We start from the raw sequence: 16687 nt of genomic DNA, 5'->3' as shown, positions 1-16687 counted from the left end.
AATGGATACTTGTTAATGTGCAGCCTGAGGCAGATGTATAAACCATAGATATTCCTTACTCAAATTCCTGATGCCCGAAAAACATCAGGCCCAGTTATAATTTGACCTTGGTTGGGCTGGGAACCTTTCTAGTTGTGAGGCAGCAGGATTGCTGCAATGAGCACTCAGTGTGTACAGTGAGAGTGTGCACAGTGACGACTCGGTGATCGAGTACAGCTTTACAGGGAGAAGCAAGTTCTGTTTAGAAGCACATTTCCTCGGAGGTAGACGAGGTCTGGTCAGGTATGAAAGCGGAGCTTAGGAGGGCGGGGCTATGGTTGTCATTTGAATTCCACGCCTCGGCCTTTGGAAGCTGGTGTCACTCAGGCTTTGCTAGCCAATCAGGGCCTGGGACCGTGCCGTCTAATCAGGAGCACGGGAGAGCGGCAAGAGGCGGTTCTTCTCGGCCGCCATACTGTGGGCTCGGCTCCGCGGCACAGGGAGGTTCGGTGCAGTGTGCTGTGCTGTGAGCGCCGCTGCCGGGACCTGTGAGGAGAGCGCGGGCGAGTCCGGAAGCCGCGCCATGGTGAGCAAGGGCCGCTGACCCTGCCCGCTGTGGTGGATCCTCCCCGAGGCTGGGGCGGGGCGGCAGCGGCGTTCACTGCTGTGTGGCGCTGGGCCCGGTGTCCTCTTCCCCGTGGTCCGCGCCTGCGCAGAGCGCCGAGCTCGCTGCGGAGGCTCCGCCTTGCGCAGGAACGAGTCGGTGCTCTGTCTAGGGCAGGCGTTTGGTACAGTCCTGCTTTGCGTGTCTCCTCGGAAGGTTGTAAAACAATAGGCCATCTAGTTTCTCTTACTTTCTAGAAGTTCTGAATTTTCGTTTAACATTTAGGTCAAGTATTCAAGTTGAGTTAATACTGTGAATTTTAGACTTTTTTTTTTAATTTTTATTTTTGTGCATTGGTGTTTTTCCAAAATGTATGTCTTTGTGAGAATGTCAGATCCTCTGGAACGGTTGTTGAGCTGCCGTATTGGTACTAGATATTGAACCCAGGTCCTGGAAGAGCAGCCAGTTTTCCCAACCATTGAACCATCTCTCCAGTCACAACATTGTGAAACTATCCATTTAATCTCTTTGTCCATAGACATTGGTTCTGCCAATAACCTTTTGCTAGTCCCCTTTTTGTTGAATTTCCTTTGCTACTTTGTCAAAAAAGGCATATATATATATATATATGTGTGTGTGTGTGTGTGTGTGTGTGTATTATATGTGTGTGTATATAACAATATATATGTATATATATACATAAATATACACTTTAAGTCCATGTGCTGTTTCTTTGGAATTGTGTGGACCATTTTTGTTTTTTCCCACTCTCCACATAAACTTGAGAATCAGTTTCTTATTTTTTTTCATAAATTGTTAGGATTTATATTGTGATTATTTAATTCTTAGTGCAGATTGAAGACCATGACATTCAATTCTGAAGCTTCCTGTCACCATAATTATGGAATATCATTATTTCATATTTGTTTTTTGGTTGGTTGGGGTGTTATTGTCTTTTTTTGTTTGTTTTGTTATTTTTTTAAGGTCTGCTTTGGCCCGATCTGAAACTCACTCTGTAGAGGCTGGCATCGAAATCATAGTGATCCACCTGCTTTTCTCTGCCTTCCAAGTGCGGAGATTAAAGACATTTTCCACCACTGTCCTGCATGGGTTTTTTTCCTGTTGTTGTTGTTGTTAAAGGTTATAGTTCTTTCTGGGTTACTAGTCTGCCTGTAACCCAGCACTTGGGAGGAAGAGGCAGGCAGATTGAGCTAGCCTGGTTTACATAGTTATGGAGTTCCTGTCAAAAGATGAGGAGGTGGATGGCCTGAAATGGTGGCTCAGTGCTTAAGACGGAATTGCTCTTATAAAGACCCCAGTTTGGTTTCCAGTACCCACCTCTGGTGCCTCACAGCTGCCTATAACTCCAGTCCCAGAGCATCCCATGTCCTCTTCTGGCCTCTGAGGGCACCTCCTCCAAATGCGTGAATTCTTAGACACATACACACGTAAAACTTTAAAAGTGGCTTAGCAGTTAAGAGCTCTGGCTGCTTTTGCAGAGGATTCGGATTCAATTCTTAGTACTCACATGGTCACTTGCAACCTTCTGTAACTAGTCTTGGGGTCGAGGCCTCCTCTGATCTTTACAGGCGCCAGGCACCACATACCTGCTGACAAAACACTAATCTTCATAAAATAGTGAGTCTGAAAAACAAAACCAAAGTAAGGTCCCTTGATATTCTCTCACTCAAAGAGGCCCATTGCCTCTCTTGGAAATGTCTAAAATTTGTACTTCCTCTTTGCTCTTAATAAAACTTTTCAAAAGGTTTTAAAACAATTAAAATCTTTTTTAAAAATTGTAGTTCTTGCCTAAAGGACTTTATTAAATTTGTAAAATCTGTATATATTTCATTGTGTCTCTTCTTACCTACCTTGCCATACTGAATATTGTAATCCAGCTGCTCCCTGCTGGTTTACAGGACGCTGATGGATATTATATGCATCTTTAAGCATTTTGATGATTCATTAAGAGGTACTGGTTATAATCTTACTGGTTCAATGAGTTTTGTTGATTCTTGGCATTTATTGGGAGGAAACAGTTTGTTTTTTTCTTTTCAATCCTGATAGCACCCTTAATCCCCTTTCTTGCTGTGTGTGAGTGTGTGAGAGTGTGTGTGAGTGTGTGTGTGAGTGTAGGTGTGTGTGAGAGTGTGTATGTGAGTGAGTGTGTGTGTTTGTGTGTGAGTGTGTGTATGTGTGTGTGTGAGTGTGTGTGTGTGAGTGGGGGGGGGGGGAAGAAACTCATTCCAAGTCTCACCGTGGTGGTACATGCCTTTATTCCCTCCTGCCATTGGTAAAGGCATATGAATCTCTGTGCTCGAGGCTAGCCTGGTCTATAGATCTAGTTCCAAGACAGCCAGAGCTACACAGAGAAACTTTGTCTTAAAACCAAACAAAACACGCCCCCCTTTTTATGTTCTGTTATTTTTCTTTGAGACAAAGTCTTGCTATGTAGTTTTGGGTGGCCTAGAACTTGCTATGTAGATGAGGCTAGCCTCAAACTCAGAGAGCTGTCAGTCTCTGCCTCCGCAGTGCTAGGATTAAAGGTCTCTGACAGCATGCTCTGCTCATCCATCTTCCTATTATGTAGCTCTGGCTGTCCTAGAACTCTGTAGACCAGCCTGACTTTGAATTTATAGAGATCTGCCTGTCCTGTTTTCAGAGTGCTAGGATCAAAAGCATGCGCCACCATTTCTGGCCCTCAACCCAGTCTCTTTTTTTTTTTTGTTTTTGTTTTTCAAGACAGGGTTTCTCTGTGTAGTCCTGGCTGTCCTGGAACTCACTGTGTAGACCAGGCTGGCCTCGAACTCAGAAATCCGCCTGCTTCTGCCTCCCAAGTCCTAGGATTAAAGGCATGCGCCACCACCACCCAGCAAAAGATATTTTTTACTTCATGTGCACGAGTGTTTTGCCTCCATGTAAGTGCACTGTGTGCATAGCTGGTGTCTGTGGAGACCTGAAGGGCATGCTGGATCTCACAAAACAAGTTACTGTTGATTGTAAGCTGCCATGTGGGTCCCAGGACTCAAACTGGGTCCTGCAAGAGCAGCAAGTGCTCTTCTGAGCCATCTCTTCACCTCTTCTTGCCATATATATTTCTGTTATTGGCAGAACCATATTTTTTCTACTTTATTGTTGATGGTATATTAAACTTAGCATTTTTTTTTCTTTTAGGGCACTGAAGAGTGAGTCCAGGCTTTTGTACATTCAAGCATATGATTTAGCTTACTTTACTCAGCTTCAATTAAAATTTTTATTGTTGTTGTTTATTTGTGTATGTGTCTAAGGAAGTCAGAGGGGTGTCAGGACCTCTAGAGCTTCAGGTTGGGGTAGGTGCTGGGAATCAAGTCAGCTTCTTTTTAAGAACTGTGTGTGTTAGCTGCTGAGCCATCTCTCTTACAGCTTGTACAGCTTCAGCTTCTGTGGCTGAATATGTCACCAGCAGGGTTATGACACCTTTAGGTTGTGCAGTAAGTGAAGGATCTCATAGAAGATTGATCTCAAGTCATCCACCCGCCCTACAATGTTTGAGCCACATGCTTGTCTTCCTCTAAATTCTTTGTGATTTCATAACGTTAAAAAGTGAGCATTTGCCTTTAATCTCAGCACTGGGGAGGCAGGGGCAGGTGGATTTCTGAGTTCAAGGCCAGCCTGGTCTACACAGTGAGTTCCAGGACAGCCACGGTTACACAGAGAAACTCTGTCTCGAAAAAACAAACAAACAAACAAAAAAAAAGTGAGCATTTGCCTTTAATCTCAGCACTGGGGAGGCAGGGGCAGGTAGACACCAGGAGACTGCGGCCAGTATGGGCCGCATTGGTTCCAGTCCAGCTATTGCTACATAGTGAGACCTTGTCTCAGAAAAGAGCATTTGACCGTTGCAATGAGTACCTCTGGAAGTCAGTCTGTCTTCTCCAGGGTTACTGTCCCTCTGTTGCAGGCTCAGTTGGCCATTTGTTTAGTGTTACCAAAGTATTTGTTACCAAGAGTCTATTACCTGTGTGTTGGCAGTCTGCCTCCAGCATGCACATCATATGTAGTAGTTATTTTTCACAGATTTCTTTGGATGTGAAGAGCTAAACAAGAAGGCTGAAAAGGCTGCCTGTGAGGGACTTGAGGATGGCTGAGTTAGGAACTGCCTTCCTCCTGCTGCTTCACCCTTTTATCCCCCTCACCCAGCCGAGAGAGAAGTCAGGGCTCAAGATGAGGGTCTTCTTGGGTGTTTTCTGAAACTGACTTTTAACATGCCTTGATTTTGAAGACCCTAGTTCCTAAGAGAGGATTTTCTAAAACTTGCCTTTTCATAGTTTGTACATTCTTGAACTATTTTAGCTAAGACAGCTCTTGTTCAGAACATTCTTGACATTTACTAAATAGCTGTTATTCCTAGTTAACTTAGAAGAAGGATCTCTCAGAAGAGTCTGGCACTGCATGCCTCACTGTTCAGCAGAGTCAGCCTGTGATCTCTGACATCAGGTGATCCCTCTGTTTCTACCCCAAAGCAGCTACAACTGCTACATTGAGGGTTTTCTAAAAAGATAGGCTGTCTTTCTCTTAATCCTGTCACGCTGCAGCATTACTCAATTAGAATCCCTATGTTCAGAGATAATGAGGTGGCTCAAAGAGTAGATGCCCACTGCCGCTAAGTCTAACATCTTGTGTTCTCCTCAGACCCAGACATAGAAGGAGAAAACCCACTCCTCCAGGTTGTCCTCTGACCTCCACGTCACACCTCCTCAGTAAATGAATGTAATTACTCCTCCCTATACACACATGTACACACACGTACACATACACACACACACACACACTCATACTTTGTTTTGAGAAAGGGTCTCACTTTGTAGTCCTGGTTGGCCTAGAACTCACTGTTATACTCGCATGGCCTCACACTCGGAGATCTGCCTTTGTCTGCTGAGCACTGAGATCAAAGTCTGGGGCTGCCATGCCCAGGTAATTAATTTTTTTTATTTTTTTATTTTTTGCTTTATAAAGTGTAACCTTATTTAATCTTTCCCAGATGTCTTTCCGTCTGTCCTTATGTAGCCTCTTTACATGGCTTTCTTGGTGGTCACAGGGCAGCAGCAGTGAATTTAAAGCATGGTGGGTGTGTTTGGTCCTTCCAGGCTTCATGATCAATTCCTGACTGCCTTCCTATGAGTGACACCCCTCATGCAGTAGTGCAGCTAGACATAGATGCAGGAAGCCTATAAGCACCTAAGACACTTGGTTCAGAAATGCTTCTGGTGGCAGTGCCTCTGTGTTTGGAATGATGGAACTTATCAATGCCCTTGCCCATGGGCACTTACTGGGCTCAATTGGTGCCCAAGTTGGTGAGTGAGTGGGTTGGCTGCATGTGGCTGAAGCCCCTTCAGGATGAGAAGTGTTTCTTTTTAGTTGTCTTGGAGCCAAGACCTGGAAGAGTGTAATTAAATTCCTTTTAAAAATTCCTTTGAGGTTTGTTTGTTTGTTTTGATCAGGGGCTCACTCTGCTTCCCTGGCTGTTTGAGAACTCCTTGTGTGGACTGGACTGGCTTCCAGCTCACAGAGATCTGCCAGCCTCTGCTTCTTGAGCTCTGGTATTAATGTGTTTGCCATCATCTTGGTTTAGATCTATAAATATTGATCATGTAATATTTGTAATGCTTGATTAAATCTGTGATACAGGGGAAATTGGGGCTCCCTTTGGAGTTCTTTGTCTCATTAATAAAATAATTTCAGAGTGCACTATGGGAGCCCAAGGACAATTTTATCCTTTAAAAGAGGAACTTGAGGGCAAGCGAGCATCCTGGAGAAGGGAGGAACCATGCCATTGAAGCTGGCGTGGAGGCCGGATGCATGGTCAATAAGCTGTGGTGAGGGAAGCTTTAGTTAAGTAAACACAAAATGTTTGTGTGGGTGAAGCCCAAGTATGCTTAGAAAAGAGGTTAAAAAGAGAAACAAACAACAAAACCAACCTGCCATGACTGCACTAGGGCCATGGATTCAGGGAAGACAAGAATTAGTAAGAATTGGCTGTCCCGTTAGCAATGTTTACAGTGAGTCTGCCTTCCTAGGGGTGGTCCCTTAGCCAAAGTAGAATGTCAGGTTACACCCAGATCTGAGATACTATTCATGTTCCCACTGTAACATTTGGACTGGAGGAAGTTATACGTGGACTTCTTCAATGACTTCTTTTTCTGTTAGCACATAGGATTTAGCTCATTGTCCCATTCAAGTAGTGACAGCATTGTGAAATAGTGCTCACCAGGAAGCTCATTACATACATTGTCCGTAGTCTTTTGAGAGTTTGTCTGATCCTCAAGGTTTATCTGAGTTTGTAAAAGATGAATCCATCACTCCTTACGGATTATGTCATTATGGACTTACTGACATTCTTCACTCATGAGCTTTTCTCATTATCTTGTTCTCTCCACCCAGCAGAGCTTAAACTCTGTGCACACAGATGTGTAAGGACAGACAGCTCTGTTTTGTGTACAGGTGTCAGGACTGTCTAGGACAGAAATGAGAATTGAGTGGAGCTGGACCTTCTCCCCAGGGCACTCAGTTGCCGTTTCTGTTCAGTCATGTTTGCATTAGTGTATCTCTGTCATGGAATATATATGTGGAGACTGTAGACACGTGAACATCTTACCAACTGAGCATCCCTTTGCAGTCCTGGCAGTTCTTTTATGCACACGTTTGGCATGTTTTAGGATTTGGTGAGCTTTGAGGATGTGGCTGTGCACTTCAACCAGGATGAGTGGGATTTGCTGGATCCATTCCAGAAGACTCTCTATAGAGATGTGATGCTGGAGACCTGCAGGAACCTCGCTGCAATAGGTAAGGCTCCTCTTTCTTTCCTTTGGTTAAATTAGTTTTCATGTTAGGAACGGTCTTCTGCCATTCGGGTGTAGAGAGGGAGGGATCATAGTGGAGGTGATCATAGTGGAGGTGAGGTGGTTCGCCACGTCAAAGGCACTCTGCAGGCCTGCTGGAACCACAGGGTTGGAGGGGAGAGCCATCTCCCACAGCTGTCCTCTCATCTATGTGTGCTCTGTGGCATGTGCACCCCCATTACCCTGCCCCCCCACACTCGAAAATTCCTGCTTTTGTAGAGCTTGTTTTAAGAAAAATGACATGATTACAATGTACATTGAGACTAGAAACTACTTTTCAGTGATTTTTTTTAATAAAAGATTTGTTTGTTTATTTATTTATTTATTTATTTTTATCGAGACAGGGTTTCTCTGTATATCCCTGGATGTCCTGGAACTCACTCTGTAGACCAGGCTGGCCTCAAACTATGAGCTATAGCTATAGGCTATATCTGCCTCCCAAGAGCTGGGATTAAAGGTGTGTGCCACCTCTGCCCGGCTATTTATTTATTTATTTATATGACACTGTAGCTGTCATCAGGCACACCAGAAGAGGGCATCAGATCCCATTAGAAGATGGTTGTGAGCCACTCTGTGGGTTCTGGGAATTAAACTCAGGACCTCTGGGAGAGCAGTCAGTGCTCTTAACTTCTGAGCCATCTCATAAATTAAAAAATAATTTTATTATTTGTGTGTGTACACCTTTGTGAGTTTTATTTTATTTTAAGATTTATTTATTTATTTTATGTATATGAGTACACTATTGCTCTCCTCAGACACACCAGAAGAGGCTATCAGACCCCATTACAGATGGTTGTGAGTCACCATGTGGTTGCTGGGAATTGAACTCAGGACCTCTGGAAGAGCAGTCGGTACTCTTAACTGCTGAGCCATCTCATAAATTAAAAAATAATTTTATTATTTGTGTGTGTGCACCTTTGTGAGTTTATGTGTACCATATGTGTGTAGGAGCCCTCAGAAGCCAGAACAGGGCATCAGATTGTCTGGATTTAGACTTATAGGTAGCTTTTATTGGCATGTGGGTGTTGGAAACCAAACCCAGGTTCTCTACATTAACAGTAAATATTCTTTTTTTTTTTTTTTTTTTTTTTTTTTTTTTTTTTTTTGGTTTTTCGAGACAGGGTTTCTCTGTGTAGCCCTGGCTGTTCTGGAACTCACTCTGTAGACCAGGGTGGCCTTGAAGTCAGAAATCTGCCTGCCTCTGCCTTCCAAGTGCTGGGATTAAAGGCGTGTGCTACCACCACTGCCTGGCTAACAGTAAATGTTCTTAACTTTTGAGCCATATCTCTAGCCCTTTTCTTCCTTTAAGAAACGATTTATTTTAAATTATCTGTGTGAAGAAGTCCACGTACAACTTCCTCCAGTCCAAATGGGGCAGATTTGGGACACGTGTGTATACATGAGCACAGGTGTCATGGAGGGCAGTTTGGCAGTGTGTGTGTGAGTATATGTGAGGGCAGAGGTCTCAAATGCCTCTGGAGCTGGAGGTTCAGGTGGTTGTGAGCTGCCCAGTGTGAGAAGTGGGAACCAAAGCTGTATTTCTTTGAGAACAGTAAGTGCTCTTAACCTGCTCCTGGTTTTCAGGAACTTCTGGCCTTTGTTTTTCTTCTAGCCGGGGTCTCAGTATGTAAATCAGCTGGCTTTGAAGTCACAGACACCACCTGCCTCTGCCTTCTGAGTGCTGAGGCTAAAAGCATATGCTTCCACATCCAGTTTTTATTTTTATTAATTTCTAATAATTTATCATAAATTTTGGAACTGCTTTTTAGGGTATATATGGGAAGAACAGAATATTGAAGATGACTGCAAAAATTTTGGAAAAATTCAAAGGTAATTTTCATGTATAAGTGGAAGCAACTGTCTCTTGTAGAAACCTTAATGTGCCATATAAATTTAATAATGAGCAAAAGAAATAATAGCTTTAAGTTTATTCATCATTAGAAACTTGTCAGCAAAACTATGTGCTTGAGTGTAAGAATGCTATTCAGTGTTTGCAGCACATTTCACAGTGTTATGTTATTAGATTTATCAGTGTTAGATTATTGCTCTGGGGAGGCATATTGTAGAACCATCAATCCATGTAGTTTCACACCATTCAGATGTGGCAGAAAGTATACACTTGGCCTCATCTTGAGAGCAGGGTCTGACCTACACCTTGATAATAAGCACTGAGTAGAATCTAATTTGGTTGTTTTTGTTTTTGAGAAAGAGTCTTACTGTGTAACTCTGGACTAGGCTGGCCTCTAGTCACAAATATCCACCTGCCTTTGCCTCTTGAGTGCTGGGATTAAAGACATGTACCACCAGCCTTGTCATTTTTTCTTTTTTTTATCTATAGAAGTTGCATATTAGAGACCATGAGAGTGTGGCCTCAGGGTGAAGGTAGTCAGGGCCACGAAAACCTCACCCCTATGCCAAGCCTTAATATAAGCATCAAGTTTTCTATTAAAATTAAGCTCTATGAATATAGTGTTTGTGAGAAGGTTTTTACATCTCATTCATCCTTTAATAGGCATGTCATATCTGATTCTGAATACTTACTGGATGAGCAGGAGGGATATGGAAACAAGCCATACGATTCTAGTTCTCTCACAAGTATTCAAGGATACATGGGTATTCACACTGTGAATGGACCTTGTGAATGTGAGGTATGCTTAAAATCCTTTGGTTTTCCAAGTACATTCGGAATGTATCACCAACCCCACAGTGGACAAAACTTCTGTGACTACAAGGAATGTGGAAAGGCTTCTGGTTATCACAGTTCACTTTATACACATGGAGGAACTGATACTGTAAGAAAATGTTACTCATGCAACCAGTGTGGAAAAGTTCTGAGTTCTTCCAGTTCCCTTCAAAGGCATGAGAGAATTCACACAGGAGAGAGACCCTATAAATGTCAGCAGTGTGGGAAAGCTCTGAGTTCTTCCACTTCACTTCAAAGGCATGAGAGAATTCACACAGGAGAGAGACCCTATAAATGTCAGCAGTGTGGGAAAGCCTTTAGATGTCACAGCGCCCTTCAGTTACATGAAAGAATCCATACTGGAGAAAAACCCTATGAATGTCAGCAGTGTGGGAAAGCCTTCACATGTCACAGTTACCTTCGATTACATGAGAGGACTCATACCGGAGAGAAACCCTATGAATGTAAGCAATGTGGGAAAGCCTTCAGATGTCAAACTTCCTATCACAGACATAAAATTATTCATGGTGGAGAAACATTCTATGAATGTAAGCAATGTAGTAGGCTCTTCATTTATCCCTCTTTACTTCAAATGCATGAAAGAACTCACACTAGTGAGAGACCATATAAATGTAAGGAGTGTGGAAAGTCATTCCTTTATCCCTCTTTACTTCAAATGCATGAACGAACTCACACTGGTGAAAAACCCTATGAGTGTAAGCAATGTGGTACAGCCTTTAGACATCACTCTTCCCTTCGATTGCATGAAAGAACTCACACAGGAGAGAAGCCCTATGAGTGCCAGCAGTGTGGGAAAGCCTTCACTCGTCACACTTCCCTTCGGTTACATGAAATAACTCATACTGGAGAGAAACCTTACAAATGTAAAGAATGTGGTAAAGCCTTTAGACATCACTCTTCCCTTCGCTTGCATGGACGAAATCATAGTGGAGAGAAACCGTATGAATGTAAACAATGTGATAAAGCCTTTATACGGTACAGTTACCTTCGATTACATGAACGCACACACACAGGAGAAAAACCTTACGAGTGCAAACAATGTGGGAAAGCCTTCAGCCGTCACAGTTCCTTTCAGAGACATAAATCTATTCATGCTGTGGAAAACCCCTATGAGTGTCAGCAGTATCTAATTCCTGTACCCTTGTTTGCTCCAAATACATCAGATAACTCATACTGGTGAGGAACCCTGAAGGAGCAGTGCTAAAGTGTTTATTCTTATCCACTCAAAGCATGTAAGAACAAATGACGTCACGGAAGAAGCCTTACTCACATAAATGATGTGGTTTAGACTTCAAAGGCAGGAAGGAATTCATGCTGGGCACAATTTCTACAGATGTAAGCAATGTGTGGTAAGTCCTTTGTTGGTCACTTTCCTTTCACAGACACAAGTTAATTCATGCTGGGGAAGTGTCTTATGAATGGAAACAATATGGTTAGTGTTTTATCCCTGTTTGCTTCAAACACCTGAAAAACTTAAGGTGCAAAATGCTGTGAATGTCAACAACTGAAGCCTTCCAGAGTTGCAGGTCCCTTCGGTATCATGAACGACATCTTCCTGGGGAAAAAAACCCTTGATGTGTAGATGTCATTGCTCCCATAGATTCCATGAATGAACTTCTTTTGGAAACAGTACCTGTGAGTGGAGACAAGCCTGTGACACACGCAAGCACAGTTCCTTTCAAAGATGGACAAATATCAATGGTGGGACAAAGCCTATCATATAAAGAATGTGGTAAGTTTTGGTACAAGTCAGTAGATGAGCAGACGTTTTTGTCTCTGGTGCAGCTGCCTGTACGTGCCCGTGCTCAGTAAGCCCAGTTAAAGTCCGTGGCTCTCCAGGCAGCACTTGGGTGGTATCATTTCTTTGCTTTTAGCCTTGGTGCCCATCTGTGGTGAATAGACATTTGCTCACGTGCGGGCAGAAAATGCTCACACAGCACTTGGCATATGAATGTGAGGCCACACTCAGGGCGAGGTTGCCAGATGGCTCGTGAGGAATGACAGATGTACAGGTACAGCCTCCGTCTTCTCCACTGTGTCCACATTGGCTTGAATTTATTCTTTGTTTTATTGAGGAAAACTCTTATATAGCCTGGCCTGCTCTTAAACTCTCTTTATAGATGACGATGATCCTGAACATCTTGCTCCTCCTGCCTCCTCTTCCCAAATCCTGGGATTGCATCCATGGGTGTCTTGTGCTTCAGAACTAACCCAGGCTCCATGCATGCACTCTTAGCTGTGCTATGTCCTCAGGTCAGCATTGAGAAGACACTTGGTACAAGTCTTTTCATGCCGTTGGATCTTGTTAATGTTTTATTTATTGCCCTCTTAGCTGCTGACTCCAGGCTTGAGCCGGCACTTGTTTGGGATAGTGGGTTGCCAGCCTTCAGTGATCCTGAGACCCCTTCTCCCCCCAATCCCCGTGTAAAAAGGAAAAGGGTTTTGCATCATGCTGATATAATGCTAGCCTCTGATGCTCTACAGATTTAGAAAGGCATCCAGGTGAGCCGAAAGTGATGATTAGAAGGAAGGTACACAGGTACACAGGACAGGCACATGGGAATTTCTTGGGATTTTTATGGTTGGGTAACAGGTGACACCAAACAAGGTGAATGAGAACTCTTCCCAGTCTATGGCTAGCATTGAACATTAGAAGGTGAGTTGAAGAGCTTGGATGGAGGTACCCTGTGTGCATGGGAAAAGATACGCCTAGAAGATAGACTATTTAGTTAAGACGCAGTGCTAGGGGTAGACTACTTCCCCAGCAGGTATTAGCCACGGGTGCTCCTGAAGTCCCCTGAGCAGTACAGACTATTGCCAGTGCTATTAGTTGTCCTCAGAACTACATGTAAGACTTCCTGAAAACACCACATGCTTTGCTGCTGACTGTAGAGAAAGCGGTCTGAGACTGAGCTGGTAGCTTTGGCTTCGCTGGCCAGCACGCATAGGATATGAAGTGGGTGTGGTTTGCTGTGCGGCACCACTCCCTCTGGATCTTGCATGGTACTGTGTCTGATCAAGATGTGCCTTCTAGGGCTGGTGGGATGGCTCAGCTGTTGAGAGTTGCTTGCTGCAGGGCTGCTAGCTTGAGCTAGATCTCAGAACCTACGTGACGGAGACAAATCCTGCAGATTGTCTTCTGATCCCCTCACTCATGCTGTGACATGCACCTCCTCTCCACAATACACATATAAATGTAGTAAGATCTGTACTGTACCCGCATGACTCAGTGAGAGTGACCAACACCTTTCTCTCCAGGGGTCAATTCGTATGTGTAAGGCCCAATCATAACCCACAGCTAGACAGTCCTAAGGCCCTAGTGTTTTGCTAGATGGGTATATTTCTGTGAAATGACTGTCTCAAGTTCTGTGTTTATGCCTGTAGATTATTGTTTCAGTCATTTTCGAACAGAGAAGCTTCTTGCATTAGGCAGTAGTTACTGATGAGGCTTATCACTCCCTCCTAGGTTGGGCACATTCTAGAAAGGGGTGGAATGCACCAGAGGAAGGGGTGGCATGTTGTAGAATGCTGTGCTTTGAGTATGCCTATCTTTTTGAAATCTCAGTACCTGTAGTACCTAAAGGCCTACACAAAATCTAGACCTTTGTGTCCTTGTGGAGGCATTGGCATGGAGCCCTGGCGTCTTCCCAGGTGATTAACTGGCAGTGATACTCACTACAAGGAGGGGTCATGAGATCTTTTTCTCTCCCGGAATACATTTTATTTCGTTATTTGAGAGAGTCTCGCTATGTAGTTCTTGCTGTCATGAAACTCACTACATAGACCAAGCTGTCCTCGAACTCACAGAGATCCGTTTGCCTTTGAGTGCTGAGGTTAAAAGTGTGCACCACCATGTTCGGCTTACTCCCTGAATACCTTTAGGTAGTTAATGGTACTTAGACAGGGGGGCATCACAAGACCTCCCCCTTCTCTGAATGTAAAACCAGACAGTGGTTGCTGGTAGAGGGAGGGACATTTTCTTCAGTGGATTACCTACGCATAAGTTTTCCATGTTTTTATCAGTACCCCCTCACCTGTGCCCCTATAAGTAACCCTAATTAAAATAATTGGTTCATCAAGCTGTGCTTGTGTCAAATCCTTTCCTTGTGTCTGTGTCTGGTGCCGGTGCCTGAGATGGAGAGACATTCAGACCTCAGAAAAGGTTCACACAGTTGTGTTGTAGTATGCATTGCATTGACCAGCTGTCACGCTGCTTAAGTTTGTTGAAGCAGACAGAGGGAGCACATCCTCCCTTTTTCCCAGAAACATGTTTATCTCAAGTTTTCTCTATTACTTCCTATTCTGGGGTAGGTTGGCCTGTACCAGGAGAAAGTTATTCAGCAGTAGCTATGGGTATTAAAAAGCACAGTAGCATCTTTGTAAAGAGATAGAAGACAAACTGTTTGAAGATTGCAGTGGAAATAAAAGGCCAGATGCTTTTTATTGGTCTCAACAATGCTTCCCCAGTGTATTTCTGCTGGATTTTTAAAGCCCCAATTGTCCGTCCTTCCTTCCTTCCTTCCTTCCTTCCTTCCTTCCTTCCTTCCTTCCTTCCTTTCTTCCTTCCTTCCTTCCTTCCTTTTCACCCATCCACCTATCCATCTAGCCACCCATCTAGTTATCTATTATTTGTTATTTATTTTTATAAAAATTTACATGTTTGGGTGTTTTGCCTGTATGTAGGTCTGTGTACCACATGTGTGCCTGGTGCCCAGGGAGGCCAGAAGAGGGTGTTGGATTCCCTGGAACTGGAGTTACAGATGGTTGTGAGCTACCTTGTATATGCTGGGAGTCAAAGCCAGGTCCTGTGGAGGAACAGCCAGTACTTTTAACTGCTAAACCATTTCTCTAGCCCCTGCCCACCCCTCCTCTTCCTCCATGTGCTTTGTGACTGTGCTGCTTTAGTCTTCTGCTGGATGTTGTCAATGTCTGTCTGTCTGTCTGTCTGTCTGTCTATGTATCTATCTATGTATCTATCTATGTATCTATCTATGTATCTATCTATGTATCTATGTATCTATGTATCTATCTATCTATCTATCTATCTATCTATCTATCTATCTATCTATCTATCTATCTATCTATCTATCTATCTATCTGGGTTTTTGGTTTTTCAAGACAGGGTTTCCCTGGGTAGCCCTGGCTGTCCTGAAACTTGCTGTCCTGAAACTTGCTGTCCTGAAACGTCCTGTCCAGGAGACAGGAAGGCCTCTAACTCACAGAGACCCCCCTGCTTCTGCCTACCAAGTGCTGGGAATTAAAGGTATGCTTCATCACAGCTCAGTTCAAACAATTTTTTTTTTTTTTTTGACAGGGTTTCTCTGTGTAGCCCTGGCTGTCCTGGAACTCACTCTGTAGACCAGGCTGGACTCGAACTCAGAAATCCACCTGCCTCTGCCTCCCAAGAGGAATTAAAGGCTTGCGCCACCACTGCCCGGAAAACACTTCTTAAACTCGTTCAGGCCTACGTTGGTGCTCTTCAGTCACTCCTTGTTACTGAGGGCAGATCAGTAGTTCCATGGATTTAATAACATCAGTGTTCTAAGCTATGTCCTTAGGAAGTTTAATATATATCACCTCCAAGTCTCATCTTTTAAATATTTTTTAAAAATATGTTTTTACTTTATGTGCATATGCGTTCTGCTTGCATGGATGTGTGAGGGTGTCAGATCCCCTGGAACTGGAATTAACAGACAGTGTTGAGCTGGACCTGAACTTGGATTCTCTAAGAGAACAGACAGTGCTCTTAACTGCTGAGCCATCTCTCCAGCCTATTTTTATAGATCTTAAGTAATTTATTCAGACCGTCAGGAAACAGCTATGTTAATGTTCCTACACAAATTCTTTATGAAAGCAACCACATGGTGGCTCATAACCATCTATAGTGTGATCTGATGCCCTCTTCTGGCATGCAGGTGTACATGCAGGTAGAGCACTCATAAACTCAAAATAAATAAATACATCTTTTTTTTTTGTAGCTGAACCATAACTTTTTTTTTTTTTTTTTTTCCGAGACAGGGTTTCTCTGCGTAGCCTTGGCTGTCCTGGAACTCACTCAGTAGACCAGGCTGGCCTCGAACTCAGAAATCTGCCTGCCTCTGCCTCCTAAGTGCTGGGATTAAAGGCATGCGCCTCCACCGCCCGGCCACCTTAACTTTTTTTTAAACTTTTATTACATCATGAAGAGAAAAGTTACATGATTTCAGTTTATGTGAATTTGTTAACATTTAAAAACATATTTAAGTAAATAGAATTAAATCATATTCTTGTTTCCCTTTTGTACCCCAACTCCTCCCAGAAACCCCCCTTCAATACCTACAATATCTTTTTGTCATATTTCTTAAAATTTATAAAATATTATAACAATAAAAATAAGTATTATAAAAGTTGTTTGATATAAAACAATCAATTTAACAGTCTCATGTAGATGCTTGTCTACAGCAATAGTGAAAATATTTTTCTCAATATAAATTTTAAATAACTCTAAACATATTAACTGTATATTTCAAAATAATACATCAC

At 43.2% G+C, this 16687-nt stretch overlaps 2 protein-coding genes across 3 annotated transcripts in view; both read left to right on the top strand.

Annotated features, from left to right (window-relative positions):
* Positions 1-316: 316 nt before the first annotated feature.
* On the top strand, positions 317-14246 carry LOC116069424 (zinc finger protein 709-like). The gene is made up of 4 exons (XM_031340026.1): positions 317-565; positions 7279-7405; positions 9231-9291; positions 9974-14246. The coding sequence occupies exons 1-4, from the start codon at positions 563-565 to the stop codon at positions 11343-11345; spliced, it is 1563 nt and encodes a 520-aa protein (XP_031195886.1). The 5' UTR covers positions 317-562; the 3' UTR covers positions 11346-14246.
* The window catches only part of Znf101 (zinc finger protein 101), a 24014-nt gene continuing 18754 nt past the window's right edge, over positions 11428-16687 (top strand). Inside the window, exon 1 of one of the 2 annotated variants that reach the window (XM_031340027.1) lies at positions 11428-11514. In XM_031340027.1, coding sequence (XP_031195887.1) covers positions 11440-11514 — 75 coding nt within the window. In that variant the 5' untranslated portion in view covers positions 11428-11439. Of the gene's footprint in view, positions 11515-11801; positions 11898-16687 lie in introns of those variants that run through there. The other variant, XM_031340028.1, reaches the window with a different exon arrangement.

Source organism: Mastomys coucha, unplaced genomic scaffold, assembly GCF_008632895.1.
Source record: "Mastomys coucha isolate ucsf_1 unplaced genomic scaffold, UCSF_Mcou_1 pScaffold22, whole genome shotgun sequence".
Lineage (NCBI taxonomy): Eukaryota > Metazoa > Chordata > Mammalia > Rodentia > Muridae > Mastomys > Mastomys coucha.
This window is presented reverse-complemented; position numbering and strand designations above follow the sequence as displayed.

Coding starts and splice junctions, on each gene's coding strand:
- LOC116069424 (XM_031340026.1), top strand. Junction 7,406..9,230: donor CAGGAACCTCGCTGCAATAG/GTAAGGCTCCTC, acceptor ACTGCTTTTTAG/GGTATATATGGGAAGAACAG. Junction 9,292..9,973: donor AATTTTGGAAAAATTCAAAG/GTAATTTTCATG, acceptor ATCCTTTAATAG/GCATGTCATATCTGATTCTG.